The sequence below is a fragment of the Ammospiza caudacuta genome, chromosome 23 (assembly GCF_027887145.1).
Source record: "Ammospiza caudacuta isolate bAmmCau1 chromosome 23, bAmmCau1.pri, whole genome shotgun sequence".
Classification (NCBI taxonomy): domain Eukaryota; kingdom Metazoa; phylum Chordata; class Aves; order Passeriformes; family Passerellidae; genus Ammospiza; species Ammospiza caudacuta.
The window spans coordinates 7137098-7156828 of NC_080615.1; the positions used below are offsets into that span (position 1 = coordinate 7137098).

Genomic DNA, 19731 nt, shown 5'->3' on the forward strand with positions numbered 1-19731 from the left:
AGATTTTTGCGCAGGATTTTGGACCTCAAAGTGGGAGAAGGGGAGATTTTTGTGCAGGATTTTGGACCTCAAAGTGGGAGAAGGGGAGATTTTTGCGCAGGATTTTGGACTCAGAGTTCAAAAGACTCTTCTACCCATTTCAAATCTGCTTTTTTCCCCCAATGCCTTCTCTCCCCACCACTCTCCTCTCTCTCCCATCCTTTTGTCTGGCTCTGTGTGAACCCCTGTCCTGCCTGCCTGCAGAACTCCAGTGCCCAGACACAACAGATGCTAAAGGGCAAGACTGGAGCTACTCTAGATGCAATCTCCATTTTGCTCAAGGATCATTAATTACCTCGATGATTAAATACAATTAAAGATCCCTAAGACCTTTCTAATATCAGGGCCTTCAGCAAGGGCAGCTTTTAGGAACCTGCAGCAGCAGTAAAACAAAAAGAGGAGATAGACCAGTAAATCAGGGAATCCCAATTAAAATCCGGGCTTAGCTCATTAACCTAATTACACATTGTGTCTTGCTGGCTTCAGCTGGGCTGAGGGGGAGGCGAGGCAGCAGTGGGGGTGGGCTGGATGTGCTGATCCTGTGGGATTGTTTATGTCAGCTCCCATTGTCCCTTTGGCTGAGAAAATGGCCTTGCTGGGGGATTTGGAGCCGGGGCTGCGGAAATCCAGGAGGGTTTTGTGTCCTTGGAGCGCTGCACGTGTTTCCTCTGCCATGAGACGTTCCCTGGGCACACACCCTGCTCTGTGCCCTGCCTGCCAGGCGGCTCCTTCCACACCCAGCTCACCCTCGGCCCTCCGTGGAGAGCACTGGGCGACAAGGAGAGCGGGAGAATGGCGTGGAAATGGAAGTGGAAGGGGAAATGGGTCAGTGCTGAGCACAGAGAGCCCCCCAAGCAGGCAGATCCCTTTGCTGAGGCTGAAAAACACCAGAGCCCCCTGGCTTGGGGCTCACCCTGCAGGGATACATCTGCTCTGGTTGCTGTGGCACCAGGAGTCCCTGTGCCCTGTCCCCTTCTCACGGCTGGCTGCACAAAGGACCCCCCTTTTCCCATTCTGACTTCAAAATCCTGTACAAAAATCTTCCCTTCTCCCATCCTGAGCCCAAAATCCAGCAGAAAGGTTTCCCCTTCTATCCTGAGTCCAAAATCCTGCACAAAGGTCTCTTCTCATCCTGAGTCCAAATCCTGTGTCCCCTTCTCCCACTTTGAGGTGCAAAATCCTGCACAAAGGACTCCCATTTTCCCATCCTGAGCCCAAAATGCTGCTCCCCAGCCTGGCACAGGATCTCCTCCTTCCCAGGAGCTCTTGGGAAGGGAGTCCTGCTGTCCTGTGCCTGTCTGTCCCACCGAGAGAGGGAACAGGAACCTCCAGAGGCTGGAGCCAGGTGACTCAGGGGATTTGTGGCTTTTCCACACCAAAGTCTGTGGGTGCAGCTGCCTACGTGGCTGCCTTCAAAGGCTTGGGGAGGAGGTGGCAGGTCCAGGCACGTCCTGCCCCAAACCAGCCCAATTTGGGAAAGCAAGTCGGAGCTGGAAGAGGTCAGGGCGCGGCTTCCCATGCAGCAGGGCCAGGGAAACGGGAGGGATGGGGACCCTGAGCCCCGTGGGAGCCTCAGCTGTGCCTTCCCCAGCACCTGCAGGCACGGGGCAGAGGGGATGGAGCCAAGGGGGTCTGTGCAGCACAGTCACTGCCAGCTGGGAGGGACAAAATTGCCTGTGGAGAGCTTGGGAAGGAGGCAGAGGGAGTTTCTGACAGCACAGTTTGCCATTCCTGCTTGAAGAACACCAGGACCCCTGCCATAACCTTATAACAAATCCAAGGTGCCCCAAATGTCTATCCGTGCTTGGGGAGAGCTTGGGAAGGAGGCAGAGAGGAGTTTCTGACAGCTCAGTTTGCCACATTCCTGCTGGAATGGAGCCCTGCCACAGCCTCAGAGGATTTCACACAAAGCCAGGGTGCCCCAAATGTCCATCCCAGCTTGGGGAGAGCTTGGGAAGGAGGCACAGGGGAGTTTCTGACAGCACAGTTTGCCGTTCTTGCTTGAAGGAGCCCTGCCATAACCTCATAACAAATCCAAGGTGCCCCAAATGTCTATCCATGCTTGGGGAGAGCTTGGGAAGGAGGCAGGGAGGAGTTAGGCATGTGCAGGAGTTTCTGGAGTTTCTGACAGCACAGTTTGCCATTCCTGCTTGAAGGACCCCAGGACCCCTGCCATAACCTCATAACAAAGCAGGGTGCCCCAAATGTCCATCCCTGCTTGGGGAGAGCTTTGAAAGGAGGCAGAGTAGAGTTAGGCACATGCAGGAGTTTCTGACAGCTCAGTTTGCCACATTCCATCTGGGAAGGAGCTCTGCCATAGCCTCAGAGGTCTTCACACAAATCCAGGGTGCCCCAAATGTCCATCCCTGCTTGGGGAGAGCTTGGGAAGGAGGCACAGGGGAGTTTCTGACAGCACAGTTTGCCATTCTTGCTTGAAAGACCCCTGACGTAACCTTATAACAAATCCAAGGTGCCCCAAATGTCCGTCCCAGCTTGGGGAGAGCTGCTGCTCAGCCCTGACTCCCATCTGAGTGCCCTGGGAAAGATCTGCTCCTTCCCTTCCCTCTGCCCCCACAGACACACACCCAAACACCATTTTCCTTCCCTTGGGTTTGCTGTGGGCATCTGAGGAAGATGAAGGGATATGAGGGGACCATGGGGAGAGGATCGAGAGGAGGGATCTGCCTCTCTGCTGGGTTAAGAATTGAAAAGAGATAACTTCAAACCCTGCTGGAGTTCCTTGGTGTCACCCAGATGGGAGATTTGCATTTGCACAGCTCTGGGAGCTGCCCCAGCCCAGACAGGGGTGCAGGGGATCATCCCCGCTGCCATAAAACTGCAGAGCAGCTCTCACCAAAGAATTTAATCTAACAGAGCATCAGCAGGAGCCTGGTGAGACATCCAGGGCTTGCTTTGCACACTGGCCATTCCTTGGCTGGTGCTCTGCTTGCAGGTAATTAAAATGGCTCAACCCTGCAGCCCCAGCAGCTGCCTGCAGATCGTTTTCTCCATGCCCAAGGGACCCTGCCCTCGGTTTCTGCTCCAGAGATCCCCCTCTCTGCAAGGCAGCTTTGGAGGATAAAAAGATTTCATTACACAGGCAGAGAGTGAAGGCAGAGACTCAAAAAAAATTCTAAAATTCTAAAATCACTGCAATGGAAAGAAAGAAGGGAGCAGAGAAAATCCTGGGGATGTAAAGAAAGAGGGGGTTTGTAGATTCTGCAAGGAGAGAATTCTGAGTTCCTCTGTTATGCCAAGTGTACCTGGAGTATTCCCAGAGCAAACAGTGCAATTACTTTGGATTCACACTCTGCCACGGAGTTGTCAGGCCCGAGGTTGCAGCTCCCAGAGGGCTCTGTGCAGACTTGCAGATGAGTTGTGCTTTCCCAGGGGATGGGGAGGCTCTGAGAGGAAAGGCCACGCTGACTTTTCTGAGGACAGCTGTAAACTTCCTCTTCCTCTTGGGCTTTGTGCGGCTTCCCTGTCTGAGTGCTTCGCTTGGGGACATCCACAGCAAAGTGTCCCCGTCCTTGGCTGGGTGTTTGTGGAGCTGGAGTGCCCCAGGGCTGGGAACAGCTGTGGGGATCCTCACAGCTCGCCCTGAGAGGAGCAGAGAGCTGTTATTGTCCTTTCCAGGGCTGTTGTTTCTCTCTGATGGGATCTCTCCTGAGGAAGGTGTGTCGCTCCCCTCAAGGAAGGCTCTTCCCTTCCCTTTGGGGCACATCCTCCTCATCCTCTGTTTGCTGCATCCCTGTGGCTCAGGGATGGCCTCAGAGGCAGAACCCACCTTGGCACACTTGGAATGATCTTCTCTCCCTTTCTGGATCTGCTGAGCTCCCTGTGACTGTCACAGTCCTGGTGTTGTGGCAGCCTCACAAACAGGAGGCTCCCAAGCCTGCAAGGAGGCTCCCAAGCCTGCAAGAAACTTTTGGTTTATTCAACTGCCTCCTCTCAGAGTTTTTACTGACAAGCAAAACAATTCCTGTGACCTCCACCCTTCAGTGCAGATGGAGCCTTTGAACTCTCTGAGCCCTGCACTAACAGGGGTTAATGGCATTTATCTGCATGCTTATCTTCCTTCTCCACTGCCTCTTGTCACTCTGAAGGTACCTCCAGTAGGGGTTTGTGGCACCCAGGTGACAAAAGAAAAGCTTTTTCCATAAACTCTTTTTCCAAGATGGGACAATTACTGTTCAAACAGGTTCAGAGTCTCCTTTTAGTCTCTTTCCCCTGTCTTCTCTTTTAATTCATTTTCCATTCATTTAATACTCACATGCTTATTTCTGGAAGTCTTCCTCCTCTACTATTCTGGTCAGTTTTTTTACCAGATTGGAAATGGGACTTTTTGTCCTCTTTCCTTTTGCCATTAGCTATTTATATCCTCCCATCCATCTCTTTAGGCAGCCAAGCTTCCAGCTGTGTTCTCTCTGCCACTCTGCTCGCTGAGCAACAAGTAAAGGTGGCTCTGAGCAGAACTTAGCTCAAGCAGGGGTGACAAACAAGTGACACTGCAGCCTGGGAGCCACCCCAGGTCCAGAGGTGGTGGAGCACCAAAGGAGCCACAGCCAGGCTGGTCCCATCCCTCTGAGCAGGAGTTCTTGTCTCCCTCCTTGGGATTCCTCCTGCACACTTCCTTCTCACCTGATGATGGTCCTGGCATAGGAGGTCAGGGCATGGAGTCCCAGCATGTTTTGGGTTAGAAAGGACCTTAAAAAACATTAATTTACACTCTGCCATGGGCAGGGACAGCTTCCCCTGAGTCTTATCCATCCTCTCCTTGGATATTTCCAGGGATGGAGAGTCCACATCCTCTCTGGGCAATCTCTCCTCCTGCCTCCACTGGTTTGTCTCCAAAGCCATTTTCCCCACCCTGAGCACTCCCCTGATGGAGGACAGAGCTTCTCCCATGGGAAATGGGAATTTTAGAGCACTCATCATTGCTCCAGCCCTTGGGAGACAGCAGGGAAACAGCATGCTGTGCTGGGGAAGGTGCTCAGGAGTTTCCAGCTTTTCCAAGCTAAAAGTTCTGCTGGAAACCTGGAGGACCCTTCCATGCCTTCATTCTTCCTCCCACCAGGAGAGCTGGCTGACATTTTTGGGGTAAAGTTTGCCTTAAAATAAGCACAATGTTCTGGAGGAGCTGTGTCCATATTGTCATGTCTGCTAAAAAAATGTAATAGCCTGGTTTGTGTTCTCTCTCTCCCCCCTCCTCTTTTTTGCCCCCAAATCTGAAAGGAACGGGAGTTCTCTCAACCAGCCTCCCCTGGAGTTGTTAGAGGGTGGAAAGGCACAAGCAGCAGACTTGTGGAGGAGGAGGAGGAGGTGGGCACAGCAGGCAGGTGCAGGGTGGGAGCAAATCCGTCTGTCAGGAAGGAGGAGCAGACAGAGCCCAGAGGGAGAGGGGCTCCAGAGGGGCTGGGGGTCCCACACAGCTTGCAGGGCTGGCCCAAACCCGCAGAAAACTCCAGGGACAGGGTGGGATGAGGGGCAGGAGAGGATGAACCCAGATGGATCAGGGGCTGTGGGGAGGGAAGGTGGGGAGAGGCACAGGGAGGTGATTTGTGTTTGGGGGTGAGAGCTGCTGGAAAGGTCAGCTCTGGGGATGACTAAGGCAGGATGGGCTGGCAGAGTGGGGATGTTGGTGGTTTCAGAGGGAGGTCTCCTTCTGCTTTGTGGCTGTCATTTGAAAACTTCCCCAGAAGGGAAATTTCCAAAGAAAACTTTGGCCTGTCTTCATCCAAAATGCCCCCATTCCATGGCAAGCAAAGCATCCCATCCTGGCTGCACTCCTGCTCAGCGTTTTACCATAATGCCATTGCAAAGAAATGAGAGTCCACAAGGAAAAACCATTTCAAAGTTATCAAGAAGGCTTTATTTATTTATTTTTTCAAAAATAGAATTTTGCCAAAATCAGCACGTTCCATTAGATGGTTTTGGCTTGGACTAAGTGACACTTTCCATCAGAAAAATATGCTGTGCTGGAAAATGTTCTACCAGCTCTGGTTATTTTTTCATAGCATGCTTTCCATTTTTGTGGCAGCCTCCAGTTTGAGCTGAGACAAAGCACACAGGAGTCCCCTGAGAGCAGTTGACCTCCTGGTCTCTGGAAGAGCAGGATGGCTCCCTGGAGCTCTCCCCAGTGGCACAGGAAAATCCATCTGGCTTCCACATCCCTCTGCACGTGGCTTGTTGCTCCCTGAGAAGGGAACAGGGAGCCTGGCGCTGATGTAGTTGAACAAAAGGCAATGAAATCACCATGAAAGGCAAGAAAATCTGTCAATTAAGGCCAACTGAGCTGTTTAACCCTGAGAATCCAGGCCTGGTTTCTCCAGCACCAGGCTGGGGATGGGGAGTTGACTCTTCCTTCTGCCTCTGCATGGATCCGATCTCAGATCCCCATGGATCTCCATGAGGAGCTGATTGCTTTTGGCCCTGCCTGGTCTCTCGTGGATCAGGACCTGGGGAACAGTTTTAGGGCAAATCTGTGATTCCAGCCTGCCACAGGGATTGAGAGCTGTGGGGATGCCAACCTTCCTGCTCAGAATTCAAGTGGAACACCCTGAGAGAGGCCCCCAGAAGTGCTGAAGGTTGTGTTTGAAGGGACACCTTTGTCCCTGGGCACTGAGGCACTCAGCACTGGTGTCACTCCACCTCCTGAGGGACATTTGTCATCAAATTCCCCTGGGTGTTGTGGCACAGCCCAGCTCCTCCCTGGGGCTACCTGGAAGCACAAAGCCACCTTGCTGGAGAATGGGATAATCAGGCATGGAGAAATCTTTAATTTCCCTTCCTGGAAGTTCACCTGTGTCCCTCATTGCGTTACAATCACTGAGATAAAACTTTTGAGTCTAAGTCCCCAGTTAAGTCAGCCGAAGGAGCAATGAGAGATGTCCAAAGGGAAATGGGAGTTTGTGAACTCTCTGCAGGACAAATAATCTTTTTTTTCCTGCAGAATTCCCTGTTCCTCCTGCCTTGCCCTCTGGCCTCTCTGAGCCCTTACTGACAGCCCTCACCTTTCTGGGCAGGGTGGAGGGGCTGTACCTGGTTGGTGTCCCAGCAAAGCAAAGCCCAGGCAGCGCAGAGGATGGGGCAGGGAGCATGACCCGTGCTGGGAGGTCTCCCTGCTGTCTCTGACCCTCCCTCCCTGCTTTCCTCCCTGCTTTTCTCCCCCTCCCCATGCCCAGCCCTCCTTTAATGGGTGGTCTTGTCCCTTGTTTACAGTCCTGTCCCTTGCAGGCCCCTCTAAGCCCAGCAATCATTCCTCAGACAGCCTGGATGAAGGTTGGGACATTAATGGATGGCAGAGCTGCATCTCCACCCAGCACCAGGGTCACAGAATGGTTTGGGTTTAAAGGACCTCAAAGTTGATCCCATTTCACCCCCTGCCATGGGCAAAGACACTTCTCACCATCCCAGGGTGTTCAGAGCTCCATCCCCAGGCACTTTCAGGGATGGGGCAGCCACAGCTTCTCTGGGAAACCTGTGCCACTCCCTCACAGCAGAGAATTTATTCTTAAAATCTAATCTAACCCACTGTTTTTCAGCTTGTGGGATATTTCAGAAATGTGGCGCTGGCTTTGCTCAGAGGGTGAATGCCACACTCACCCCCTCAAAGTCTCTCCTGATTTCTGGCATGTCCTTAGCACAAAATCTCTGAGATTTGGTTGCAAGCAGTTTCCTTGTGGTTGGTAAAATCGTGAGCCACATTTTAGGAAACTTTAGTGGAGCTCTTACCTGGACAATGTTTAGGTTTCCACGCTCTGCCTGTTAAATGGATTTTCCACTTCATCTCCCCCGGTTTCCTCAGCCATGGAAATGAGGGTGACTCTGCCATTTGCATGAGGGGTGGGTGGGGCTGTGGGGCTCCCCACAAATGCCTCCATCCCTGCTTCCTCAGGTGGGAATTGCCACCATCCTCTGCACAACCCCACCTCCAGCCGGCTGAGGTTGCCGCTGCTTGCCTGGGTGGCCTTGGGCACATCTCTTTGTCATTCAGCACCTCTGATTTCCCCACCCCTGAAAGCAGGGGTAATAAGGCTTTCCTGCCTCTCAGGGTGTTGGAGGATTAATTAGTTGCTGTTTGAAAAGCCTTTTGAAGATGCAAAGCTTTTTTCCATAAATATGCAGAGTGATTCCTGCAGATGGGGCCCAGGTAGGGCCGGAGCTGTGTCTGCCTCTACTTTGTGGAGACCATAAACCCAGCAAGAAATGAAATTTGTAGGAATTTCTTACACAAGGGCTTGATGATAAGGAAGCTGAGCAGCAGCAGGCTGGAAATCAAGCAGAGCACTGAATTTGGGGTTATTTGTACTCACTGTTCTTTCTGGGCTGTTGTTCACGGGCTGGAATCTTTAAACAACCCAGAGAAAGTTGGGAGGTCTGAGCCTTTCCCACTTCCCTGCAGAGATATCTCTAGAGCAAGATAAAAACACATTAAAAGAGAAATCTCAGGCAGGGAGCCAGCGAAGGGTGTCTGTCCATTGCATCTGTTGGTGCCATGTTTGCATTTGTCTTGTTTGCAAAGCTTTTCCCGACTTGTCAGCCACCAGAGCATATATCACATTCTCCTGGTTACAAAAAACTTGCTTGTTTCTGTCTTTCGAAACAAATTACAGAAGAACAGAGTGTGGCATTCCTGCTCGCGAGAGGAGGAAACATTTCTTTTTAACTTCGAGAGATAGTGAGATATCAGCAATATGTTATATCCTGAGAGATAATGGGAGGAAAGCAAAACCACAGGCAGAAAGCTGTGACTGTTAAACACACATTTCAGCTATAGGAAAGTCAGAGTTTTGATCTTCTCCATGAAAATTACAGGGCTGGCCAGCACCAGCAGGCTTTGGCAGGGGTGCGTTTTTCACCGCGTTTTGGACGCAAGGCCAGCGTTTGGATCTTTGATAATTTCCTGTGACCGGGCATCTCTGCTGATGAAAGAGGCTTGGTTTGAGTGGGGACAGAGGGAATTGGCTGCTGGGGCAGCCAGGGGAGGCTGCCAGTTATTAACCCTGGCGCTGAAGTCACGCCTGAGTCAGCAGAGTTTCGGCTTTGTCCCGTTCCCATTGTGGAGGCGAGTGAGTCACTCCCTGCTCCAGCCCTGAGAGCTCCCCCATTTCCTGCTCCAGCTCCACAGACCAGCGAGGGGAGGAAGGATCTGATGTTCTCTCCTTTTTCTGTGCCATCGAGTTTATTTTTATTTTTATTGAATCTCTTCAGTCTCAAGTTCCCTCCTTTCGGAAATGAGGCTCTCCATGGGTTACTATCTTGATCCCCTCTTCACAGCTCCTCATTAAATCTCTCCTCCTTAGCACCTGGAGAGCTCGAGGAGATTTAGCACTGGACCAGAGCTCCTTGAGCAATATCCAAGGCAACAAGGAAGTCAAAGAAAGAGGCAGAGCAGAGAAAACACTCGTGTGCATTTGGAGACTCAGCCCATCAAGATAAGGTCTCAGGACAGTCTCAGCTTAATTAGTTTCCCTCTTCTCAAAGCTCCAGCTTCTTTCCCTTCCTCCACACTTGATTTTCCAGCTTTTCTTCCCCACCCAACCACCAAATAAGCATTGGCTCTGCTTGTGGTCCTCTTTTCTTTTGCTTACAGGTTAGAATTGGTAAGCAAAAATACCTTGGTTTTTCCCTTGCTGGCAGACAGTGAGATGATTCCAGAGAGAAGAGTCTTGGATTTTTGGTTCTTTGTCTTTGCCTGGCCAGCTGCCTGCTTTTCCTAGTGCAGAATGTCATCTTGGACATGTCCACTGGTGGAATAGTGGATGAGCAGGGGCAAGCAAGTGGGCTGGGGTGTGGTTGTGGAGATACAAGAGGGGTGGGAAGATTTTTAATGCTACAATGGAAAGAGGGCAAATCAAAGGAAGGCACAAGCATTGAAGAGATGGAGAGGCAATCCTGGACACAGGCAGTGGGGAGGGAAGGAGATGTGACGTGAAAATTGCAGGACAAAGGGATTGGAGTTGCGAAACCAAGCGCTGGACAGGTGTGAGCAAGGGCGCAGAGAAGGAAAAGAGCTGAGGAAGGAGCTGGAGCCACATCCAGCCCACAGGAGAGGGGAAATGAGCCAAGTGGGCAGCAGTGGGCACAGCAGGCTGTGTGTGTGTGCTCAGGTGTGTGGGAGCTGGCAGCTGGATGAGCCGGGCGCGCTGGGGCGGGCCGGGCGCTGCGCGGCGCGGACGGAGCCTTTGTGCTTTGTTGCTGAGCACGGGCTTTGGGAGCTTTATTGCAGGAAGGCCTTTCCCAGTGCTGTGTCAGCTCTTTCTGCAGGAGCCCTGCTCTGCCAGCCTCCCTGCTTTTGCCATGGGGCATGTTCCCCTCCCCGTGACTTGGGGGGTGAAGCAAAGCAGCTGTGAGAAAGGCAGGGAAGGAACAGCAGGGAGGGAGAGCTGGGAGCAGAGGCAGGCTGCTGTTCCCATCCCACTCCCCTGCTTTTCCTGGCTGGATGCAGCTGGGGATGTTTGTAAAGTTGAAAAACTCGTGGTTTAGTCTGGTGGTCATCCCTGCCTCTTCCATCTGTGGCCCATCCCACCCTGGCCTCTGCTTTTCTTCCATCTCTTTCTATGAGGAGGACTGGGACAAGCATGGCCTCACTCTTGCTTGGGGCCTATGTGTGAATCCCAGCAGTGGCTCAGTGACCAGATTTCACAAAGTGTAACAGGGAATAAGTGGAGCATCGATGGATGAGGCCCTCTGGGGAAGAGCTTTCGTTCCAGGGGCTCCTGAGGCTGCTTTGTGCTGGGGATGTTTGCAAAGTTGAAAAACTCATGGTCTAGTCATCCCTATCTCTTCAATCTGTGGCCCATCCCACCCTGGTCTCTGTTTTTCTTTCCTCTTTCTATGAAGAGCACTGGGACAAGCATGGCCTTGCTCTTGCTTGAGGCCTGTGTGTGAATCCCAGCAGTGGCTCAGTGACCAGATTATAAGTGGAGCATGGATGGATGAGGCCCTTTGGGGAAGAGCTTTCATTCAAGGGGCTCCTGAGGCTGCTTTGTGCTCCATTTATCCCGAGAGGAAATCCTGCCCAGGCAGGAGAAGGCTTTATCCCAAAGGCAGCCAGTGATGGCCTGGCTGGAGACCTCGCTCGAAACAAGCCATTGACTGCTCCTGGGATAAAATCATCTCTGCCCTGGGCTGGATCTGGGTCTGAACCAGTGACCTCGATGAGAGGACCCCATGTTTCTCATTTGCAAGCCAAAGGCCAGCCCAGTCCTTTCTGGTTTGAGAGGGATTTATTTGGCTGAGGGCCAGGCAGGCCATTGTACAACGCTGCCATTTCCCGACAGCTCCCATAAATCTCTCCCAGCTCCCACTGGGAAGGGGGAAGGGATGCCTGGGCGTGCAGTTTCTCTCTTGGGGTGCCCCCACCCCATCCCAGTGTTATCTCAGGCCTTTCATGTGTAGCCATGTCACCTGGAGCTATAATCTTGCCACATCTCTCTCATCTCATCTTCCTTCTAAGGCTCCCCCTCTCCTTGTGTTGGAAACTCAAGTTTTACAATCCCTGTGGTGCTGAGGCTCTGCAGGGGTGAATCAGTGGAATGCAGAGAGACCTCCAGTGAAAGTCTGCTGTCACAGGAAGGGCCTGAGGTGACTCACTGGAGCCCACTGACTCACTGGAGCCCACTCCTTCATTGCAACGGGAGGCCCTGTGCTCCTGGAAGAGCAGCAGAATCCTGATTTAAATGCCTGGCAATCAATGCAAAACCTCCCTGGCAAGAGCAGAGGTACTAACCCCAACCTCCTGGCCAAGTGCCACCTCACAACTTTGCTTCTTGCCACCTGAAATTCCCCTGCTGGGATTTAGGATCTTTTCTCCCATGTTTCCCACCCTGCCTAGCACACCTGGGATGTTCCTCTGGGCTGCTGGAGGCTCTGTCCCACACAAGTTGTGTTTCAGACCTAGTTTTCCTTTGGAAAGATTCAGAGTTCAGAAACAACAGCAGAGAATTTTTTAAGTGCCACCAAGTGGAAAGTTTTGGGCTCCTGTTCCATCCCACTTTTCCTTCATGAAAAATTTGCAGTGTCTGTGAGAGATACAGGATGGGACATCACTGCCATGGCCATGGAGCTGTCCCAAAATCAGGTCCTTTTGTGGGACTTTGTGCAGGTTGAAGTGTGATGCACTGATTTGCCCTTCTGTAAGATCCCAGCTGCTGTGACTAAGAATCAGGAGCTTTGTGACATCTGCATCAGTCATGATATTGCCACACCAAAGGGTGGCTCATCACACCCTGCCGAGGGCTGTTTCAGTGCCCTGGGGGGGAGATGAGTATCAGGGAGCAGGAGGGAGAGAAATCGGTGAGAGGCTCAGCAGAGGCAAGGTTGTGCAAAACAGAGTGCAGTTCACATGGCTCTTAACAAAGAGGCATTGAGTGAGGTTGTGACAGAGCTCACCCAGAGCCTGGAAATCATTTCCAGAGCTTTCTATACGGGAGAGCAAGAACCTGATTTGCAAGTGTGGGACAGCGCCTCCTGGGCTTTTAGAGAGAGGGTTTCCAGCTCCAAGAGCCACCACCTGCCACTTCTGCTGTGTCCCTGACAGGGAGTGCAGCCCTCCCTTCCCAGCCCATGTGCCTCAGGGCACCCCAAGCTGTGCACGGAGCCCCCGAGGCCTCGGTGAATATCTGGGCTTGGGATCGTGGGGAAAGGCATCAACACAAACCACTTCAGAGGCCAAGGTGGAGGAGTAGGATCTCCGAGGTCTGCACTAATGAAGTCTTGGCACCAACATGTCTTTGGCACACAGCTGGGCCCTTTTTGGTCCGCGACAAAAAAATAACACCACAAAACTAATGAATAAAATGCAAGTGGGCAAGCTGCAACCCATCCAGCTAATCCTTGCTCGGGTGCTGGCTGCCCCTGGGAGGTGTCAGCATGGATTGGTGGGCACTGGGAGATCTGGGCTGTGAAAATGGCAGGATTCATCCCCAGCTTTCTCCCTGCCCTACCAAGCGCACGGATCGTTCAGCAAAAGGAGAAACGCGGCCAATCCCAGCACTTCACACACACACACACACACATCCAGCTGAATATGTTCAAACCTCTCCAGAGGCTGATTAGTGATTTTATTTTCTCCTCCTCTGCCGGCTGTGCGTGCTCATTGCCATCAATTATCTATGCATTTGCCCTGATGAATTATTGAGTGTGTAACGGGGTGAGGGAAGGCCCGCCAGCCCAGCTCAGTCACCTTGCAAACAAGTACTCAAACGAGCACTCTCCAGAGTGTGGCAGCAGCCAGGTATGCCCTCTGGCTTCTGATTTAGGATGGGAAGCTGATCTAACAACCTCCCAAACCCCTTTCCCCCATCTGTCCCCCTTCCTCATCGCTGCATTGAGGTGTGGGTGCTCCTCGAGCAGAATGGGTGCTTTGTTTTCCTGATTTGAGGCTTGGGTGAGTGGAACAGAGAGAGTTTTTCCTGTCTTGCAAAAGAGTTGTTCAGTCACCTGGAAAGGAAGCGCGATTTCCGCGCTGTGTTTGAGGTTTTTCAGGGTGTTTTTTCTTTGTTTTGTTTTGTTATTTTGTTCTGCCGGGTGTTATTTTTTTGTTTTCCCTTTTCCCCTGGAGCCCTGAGAAAGTTTGGAATGTGTTTTTGTCAAGGCTGCTGCATGTAAGGGCCTGAATCCCAGCTTTGGCAGCATTTGGCTGTTGGCAAGCTGTCCTCACTCAACTGGCACAAGCTTTTTCCCTGGCCAGAAATCTGGCTATTCACACCTGGGCACTGAAGGCTTCTGCAGGACCATTGTGAGCTCAGGATCAGGTTTATCATCTCCAAAATCCACTTTTTCTCCAGTTTATGTGCAAACCCAGCTTGTTTTGATGCATGGGTCCCATGGCAGGGGGAGGGTAGAATTGGGAATTGTTGTTGCTGCTCAAGGTCAAGATAAATAACTTGATTTTTAAAAGGGTCAGTTCATTAATTTGCAGGGAAATCACAGCGAAAAGGAAGGGCACAGCAATGATGGATGGAGTGAGGGACTGGACTGACCTCCCCTGTGCCATCCATCACATTTCCTGCTGGTTGAATGACTTTATCTCCATTCGAGAGGCACATCAGTGGAGGCCTTCAGCTGTGGCGGTGCTCACAGGGGTTCTTGGAATGAGGGTAGAGACAAGGATCTGACTCCATGTTTCAGAAGGCTTGATTTATTATTTTATGATATATATTACATTAAAACTATAGTAAAAGAATAGAAGAAAAGGTTTCATCAGAAGGCTAGATAAGAATAGAATAGGAAAGAATGATAACAAAGGTTTGTGTCTCGGCTCTCTGTCTGAGCTAGCTGACTGTGATTGGCCATTAATTACAAACATCCAAGATGGGTCAATCAAAGATCCAGCTGTTGCATTCCACAGCAGCAGATAATCAATGCTTACATTTTGTTCCTGAGGCCTTTCAGCTTCTCAGGAGGAAAAACCCCAAGGAAAGGATTTTCCATAAAAGATGTCTGCGACATTCAGCCTAGCAGTACTCGTGCCACGAGGGACTGCCAGCCCTGCAGGGGTGACCCTGAGGAGAATCTGGTGGCCTTCCACCCTCTCCTGTGTGCAGTTTGGCTCCTCTGCTGCTCCCGGGCACCAAGAGGAGACGCTGAGCCATGACTTCCTGCGCTGGGCCGCTTTGTTGGGGTGTGGAAACTCCGGTTCAAAGGGCCCCGCCAGGCCCCGTGGGGGGTCAGGGAGCTTGTGGGGAGCAGAGCCAGCTCCTGTGGGGAGCAGAGCCAGCTGTGTGGCAGCGCCCCAGCCCCAGGCAGGCCCTGCTGGGGGCACCAGGCCTCGGTGGAAGCGATGCTAATCACTCCGCGCTCCCCCGGCCCTGAGAGCTGAGGGAGTGCTGAGCACACCCACCCAGGCCGGGCCGTTCCCAAGGCCCTGGCTACGTGATTGAAGTGCTCCCCAGCAAGCTCCCACACGCTCTGGGAGGCTCTAGAGCCTTCTGAGCCAGACTGCTTGGCAAAGCTGTTCCTCACCTCGGCGGGTGTGGGCAATGCTCACCTCCAGGGTGGAAGGAGCAGCATATGCTGCACAGCATGGTGGAGACATCTCCCCCTCCCCTGTACACCCGTTCTTCCTTTAGATCCCAGCGTGGCCTTGTCTAAACCCAGCCTGTGCCCTCGTTTCATCAGGGAGGATGTTGTGGGTGCTGGTGGTAGAAATGTCCTGCACTGTGTCCTGCTGGAACATCATGATCCAGAGAGGAAACACGGTCCAGATGACTGGGGACCATATTTCCCCTCTGGAGAAGGATTCCTCAGAGTGGGGATATCCTACCTTCTGCTTTGTGGAAGCAAAACTGTGGGGAAGCTGGCCCTGGCTGTGCTGGGAGGGGAAGGATGCACCCTGCCAGCCCCAGAGGACATGGTGGCTTTGTGTGTGCAGGCACTTGAGGGCACCAGTGCTTTGCTGTGGCTGCAAGAAGCTCTGGAGAACATTCCTGAGCACCCAGCTGCAGTGCTGGGGTGTGGGGCTTGGCTCGGGGAGCAAGGGGCAAGTCCACACAAAGCTCTGGAGGCCGAGTTTCGGTCGGAACTGCTGATGGCTGTGGTCAGTGGTGGCGTCTCGTGGCCAGGCTGGGTTGTTGGGGCTTGTCCTCAGGGTCACAGGAAGGAGAAGGGAGAAAGAAGAGGCGTGGATGAGAATTGGGGATTAGGGTAAGGCTGGGAACAGCAGGCAGGGAGTGAGAGGGCAACGTGGAGTGTGGGTGGAGAAGAGTTTTGTCTGCCTGCACTCGTGTGTGTGTGTCTGTGAAACTGCAGGAAGGAGACTCTTGGAGAGGTCCCAGGGCACATCTGCCACGGGGACCAACACTGAGGAGTTTATTTTAGCCTTGGACAGGGAGCCATTCATCCCTGGAAGAACAGAGCAGGGTGACATTTCTGTTAGGAGGTGCTGTCTTGTTTCTCTTGCTCTGTATTTTTCTTTCCCCAGCCCCTCTCTCTGTTCCATTACTCTTTCATGTTTCTCACTCTCTGTGCAGAACATGAAAGAGTTCTCTATCTTTTTTTTTTTTTTTATTATCCCTTTCTTTCCTTTCCTGCCCAGCTTCCAAAATCCATCCAATTGCAGATTCTCCCAGAAGCTGGGAGCAAAACCCGCTTTTCTCGTTCTTCCCACCTTGCCTCCCTGTTGTATTTATCATACAAATACTGGCTGTATAATTACCAGAGCATTATCTCTAAACACACAGATTAGGAAAAGACACAGTGGCAACAAAGATGAATTTCAGGGTCAGTCTGGTGGGAGATGCTTTTCTCCATCTGGCAGGGGAGGAATCAAATGAGACAGAAGAGCTGTCATGGACTGCAGCTCCCACTTCTCACCAGCACCTTCCACAGAACAGGGTGGAAGGTTCCTAAATTCAGCCACTTCTGGGGTTATAAAAAGGCCACAGAAATTATCTGGATGATACAGGGAGATCATGCAAGGTGCAGAGACAGTGCCTTAACATTTTTCTCATATGGGAATTATTGCTGCCCAGAAATGAGGGCTGAGTCTTTGCAGCTCCTTTAATTACTGCTGTAGCTCCAATGGGATTAAATGGATGTCTGAGTGTGTGTTAGCATATGTTGGGATGTGCTGTGCTGATAAACATCAGGGCTTTCACATGCCTGCAGACACACATGCCCTGCATATTTACCACAACTGACTCAGTGTCACCCGGAGCTGAAGACAAAAGGGAGGAAGGTGTTATTGATCCAGCCTTATGCCTTTGGGTGATGATGATGAGCTGGGCAGGTCATAGTGGGAGGAAGATGTTTATGACCAAGAATGAGGCTGCAGGTGGATGCAGAAGGTGCCTGTAGCCACATATTGCTCTTGTATCAGCCATGTCAATAAGAAACACAAGCCCTGTGAGGAACTACTGAGGGAGCTGGAGTTGTTTAGCCTGGAGAAAAGGAGACTCAGGAGTGACCTTATCACTCTCTACATCTCCTGAAAGGTGGCTGTGCCAGAGGGAAGAGCCAGAGGATGCAGCCTCAAGCTGTGCCAAGGGAAATTTTGGATGGATATTAGGAAAAAGTTTTTTATAGAAAGAGTGATAAAGTTCTGGAATGTTCTGCCCAGGGAGGTGGTGGAGTCACCATCCCTGGGTGTGTTTAACAAAGCCTGGATGCGGCACTGGGTGCCAGGGTTTAGTTGAAGTGTTGGGGCTGAGCTGGACTCGATGATCTCAAAGGTCTCATCCAACCTGGTGATTCTGTGAATTCTGTGAAACAAGTGCAATAAACAGAGAAATTCCTGAGCCTGATGCCAATAACCACAGTGCTTCTGGGAAGCCCCCAAACGCTCACAAGTTGCCATTTCATTGCAGGGCTGCAAGCTCAGAGTGTCTTGGTCAATGACTCCGTCTCGGGGTTCATCGGCACGGACGTGGTGCTGCACTGCAGCTTCACCAACCCGCTGCCCATCGTGAAGATCACGCAGGTGACGTGGCAGAAGGCCACCAACGGCACCAAGCAGAATGTGGCCATCTACAACCCCGCCATGGGCGTGTCCATCCTGTCCCCCTACAAGGAGCGGGTGACTTTCCGCAACCCTTCCTTCAAGGATGGCACCATCCAGCTGTCCCGGCTGGAGCTGGACGATGAGGGCGTTTACATCTGTGAGTTTGCCACCTTCCCCACCGGCAACCGGGAAGGGCAGCTGAACCTCACCGTGCTGGGTAAGGCTCTGCAGGGTGAACCTCCAGTCCAACAGAGCTGGAGGAAGCTGAGATTCACATCCTGGGAGCTCGGGATGAATTTGGGGTGTGAATTGTAGCTGGGATGGATTTTAATGTTTTAATGTTGACTGGGAAGAGGTGAAGAGCAGGGAGAACAAAGCAGGTGGTTCTGAGACAGCTGAGCTGTCAGACCTCTTCTTTTTCCAGGCCTCAATTCCCCTTTTCCCTCCACCTACACTCCTAATGTAGGTGCAGTAACAGTGACCAGGGCCCTGTGGGAGTGGTGAGTTTTAATGAGCGGGAGCTGTCAAGAGAGAAGAAACAACAGATTGATCCTAAACTCAATCAGAGCTTGTCCCTGGAGCTCAGGGCTGTGAGTGAACAGACCCCACCCAAGGTCTACATGAGTTGTTTCCTCTCCAATTTCAGTTCCTTTCTAACACAGGGATGAAAACCTCTGGGAGGAAAGGGCTTTCCATATATCTGTGCATTTAGGGCACCTCCACCATTGTTTCCCCATAAATGATGCAGGTTGATGGTGCAAGGTGCATAGGCACTGCCATAAAGCGATTACTATATGGGAATTATTGCTGGCAATTTACACACTCTGGACCCACCACAAGCCCTGTCACAGCCTCAGTGGTGTTAGACAGCTCTGGGGATGTAGCAAACAGAGCAGCACTGCTTTTGTAACCATCCCTTTGCACCCTTTTCTCCTCTTCCTCTGTGACCGTGATCACAGGGGTCTTAGGATGAGGGAAGAGACAAGGATCTGACTCCATGTTTTAGAAGGCTTGATTTATTATTTTATCATATATATTATATTAAAACTATACTAAAAGAATAGAAGGAAAGATTTCATCAGAAGGCTGGCTAAGAATAGAAAAAGAAAGAATGATGACAAAAGCTTGTGTCTCGGACAGAAAGTCTGAGCTAGCTGACTGTGATTGGTCATTAATTAGAAACAACTAACATGAGCCAATCAAAGATCTACCTGCTGCATTCTACAGCAGCAGATAACCATTGTTTACATTTTGTTTCTGAAGCTTCTCAGCTTCTCAAGAGGAAAAATCCTAAAGAAAAGATTTTTCATAAAACATGTCTGTGACACTCCTCCTCCTCCTTTCTGCACTCCCCTACAGCCAAACCCACCAACTGGATGGAGGGCACCAAGAGGCCTCTAATCGCCAAGTCTGGCAGGACAGAGAAGATCTTGGTGGCCACCTGCACGTCCTCCAATGGGAAACCCCCCAGCACCGTCACCTGGGACACAAAGCTGAAGGGGGAGGCGGAGTTCCAGGAGATCCGGAACAGCAACGGCACCATCACGGTGATCAGCCGGTACCGGCTGGTGCCGAGCCGCGAGGCGCACCGCCAGCAGCTCATGTGCGTGGTCAACTACCAGCTGGAGAGGTTCACCGACAGCATCACCCTCAACGTGCAGTGTAAGGGGCCTGGCACGGCTGGGAGGGCTCCCCCTGCTCAGGGCTGGGCTCTGGGGAAAGAGGGGTTTGGGTTGGGCTGCTGGAGGGGCTGTGGTTGTGGTTTTGATGGTGAGAACTGAAAGGATCCTTTGGAATAATTGTGGGTTTTCTCTTTTTCCTTCCTTCCTTCTTCCTCTGCTTCTGCTGTGTTCCTTTTGCTCCCCTTCTCTCTCTCTTTTGCATTCCCATGATCTTTCCCTCCTCATGTTTCTCTCCTTCCTCCACTCCTGCCTCATCTCTTCTTATTTCACCTTCTTCCCTTTCCTTTCCCACATTCCTTGTCCCATCACCTTTCCCTCCTCGTGTTCTCTCTCCTTCTCCCACTCCTGCCTCCTCATCTCTCCCTATCTCATTTTCTCCCCTTTCCTTTCCCACATTCCTTGTCCCATCACCTTTCGCTCCTTGAAATCTTTCCTTCTCCCACTCCTACCCCCTCACCTCTACCTATTTCATTTTCTCCCCTTTCCCACAATCCTTTCATCTCCTTTTAATCTCTCTCCTTTTCCCACTGTGCCCCTCATCTCTTCCCACCTCATTTCCTCCCC

At 51.7% G+C, this 19731-nt stretch overlaps 1 protein-coding gene across 1 annotated transcript in view; it reads left to right on the top strand.

Annotated features, from left to right (window-relative positions):
* The window catches only part of NECTIN1 (nectin cell adhesion molecule 1), a 61341-nt gene that overhangs the window by 30020 nt on the left and 11590 nt on the right, over positions 1–19731 (top strand). Inside the window, exons 2-3 of the mRNA XM_058819028.1 lie at positions 17352–17702; positions 18845–19147. Of these exons, the coding sequence (XP_058675011.1) occupies positions 17352–17702; positions 18845–19147 (654 nt within the window). The remainder of the gene's footprint in view (positions 1–17351; positions 17703–18844; positions 19148–19731) is intronic.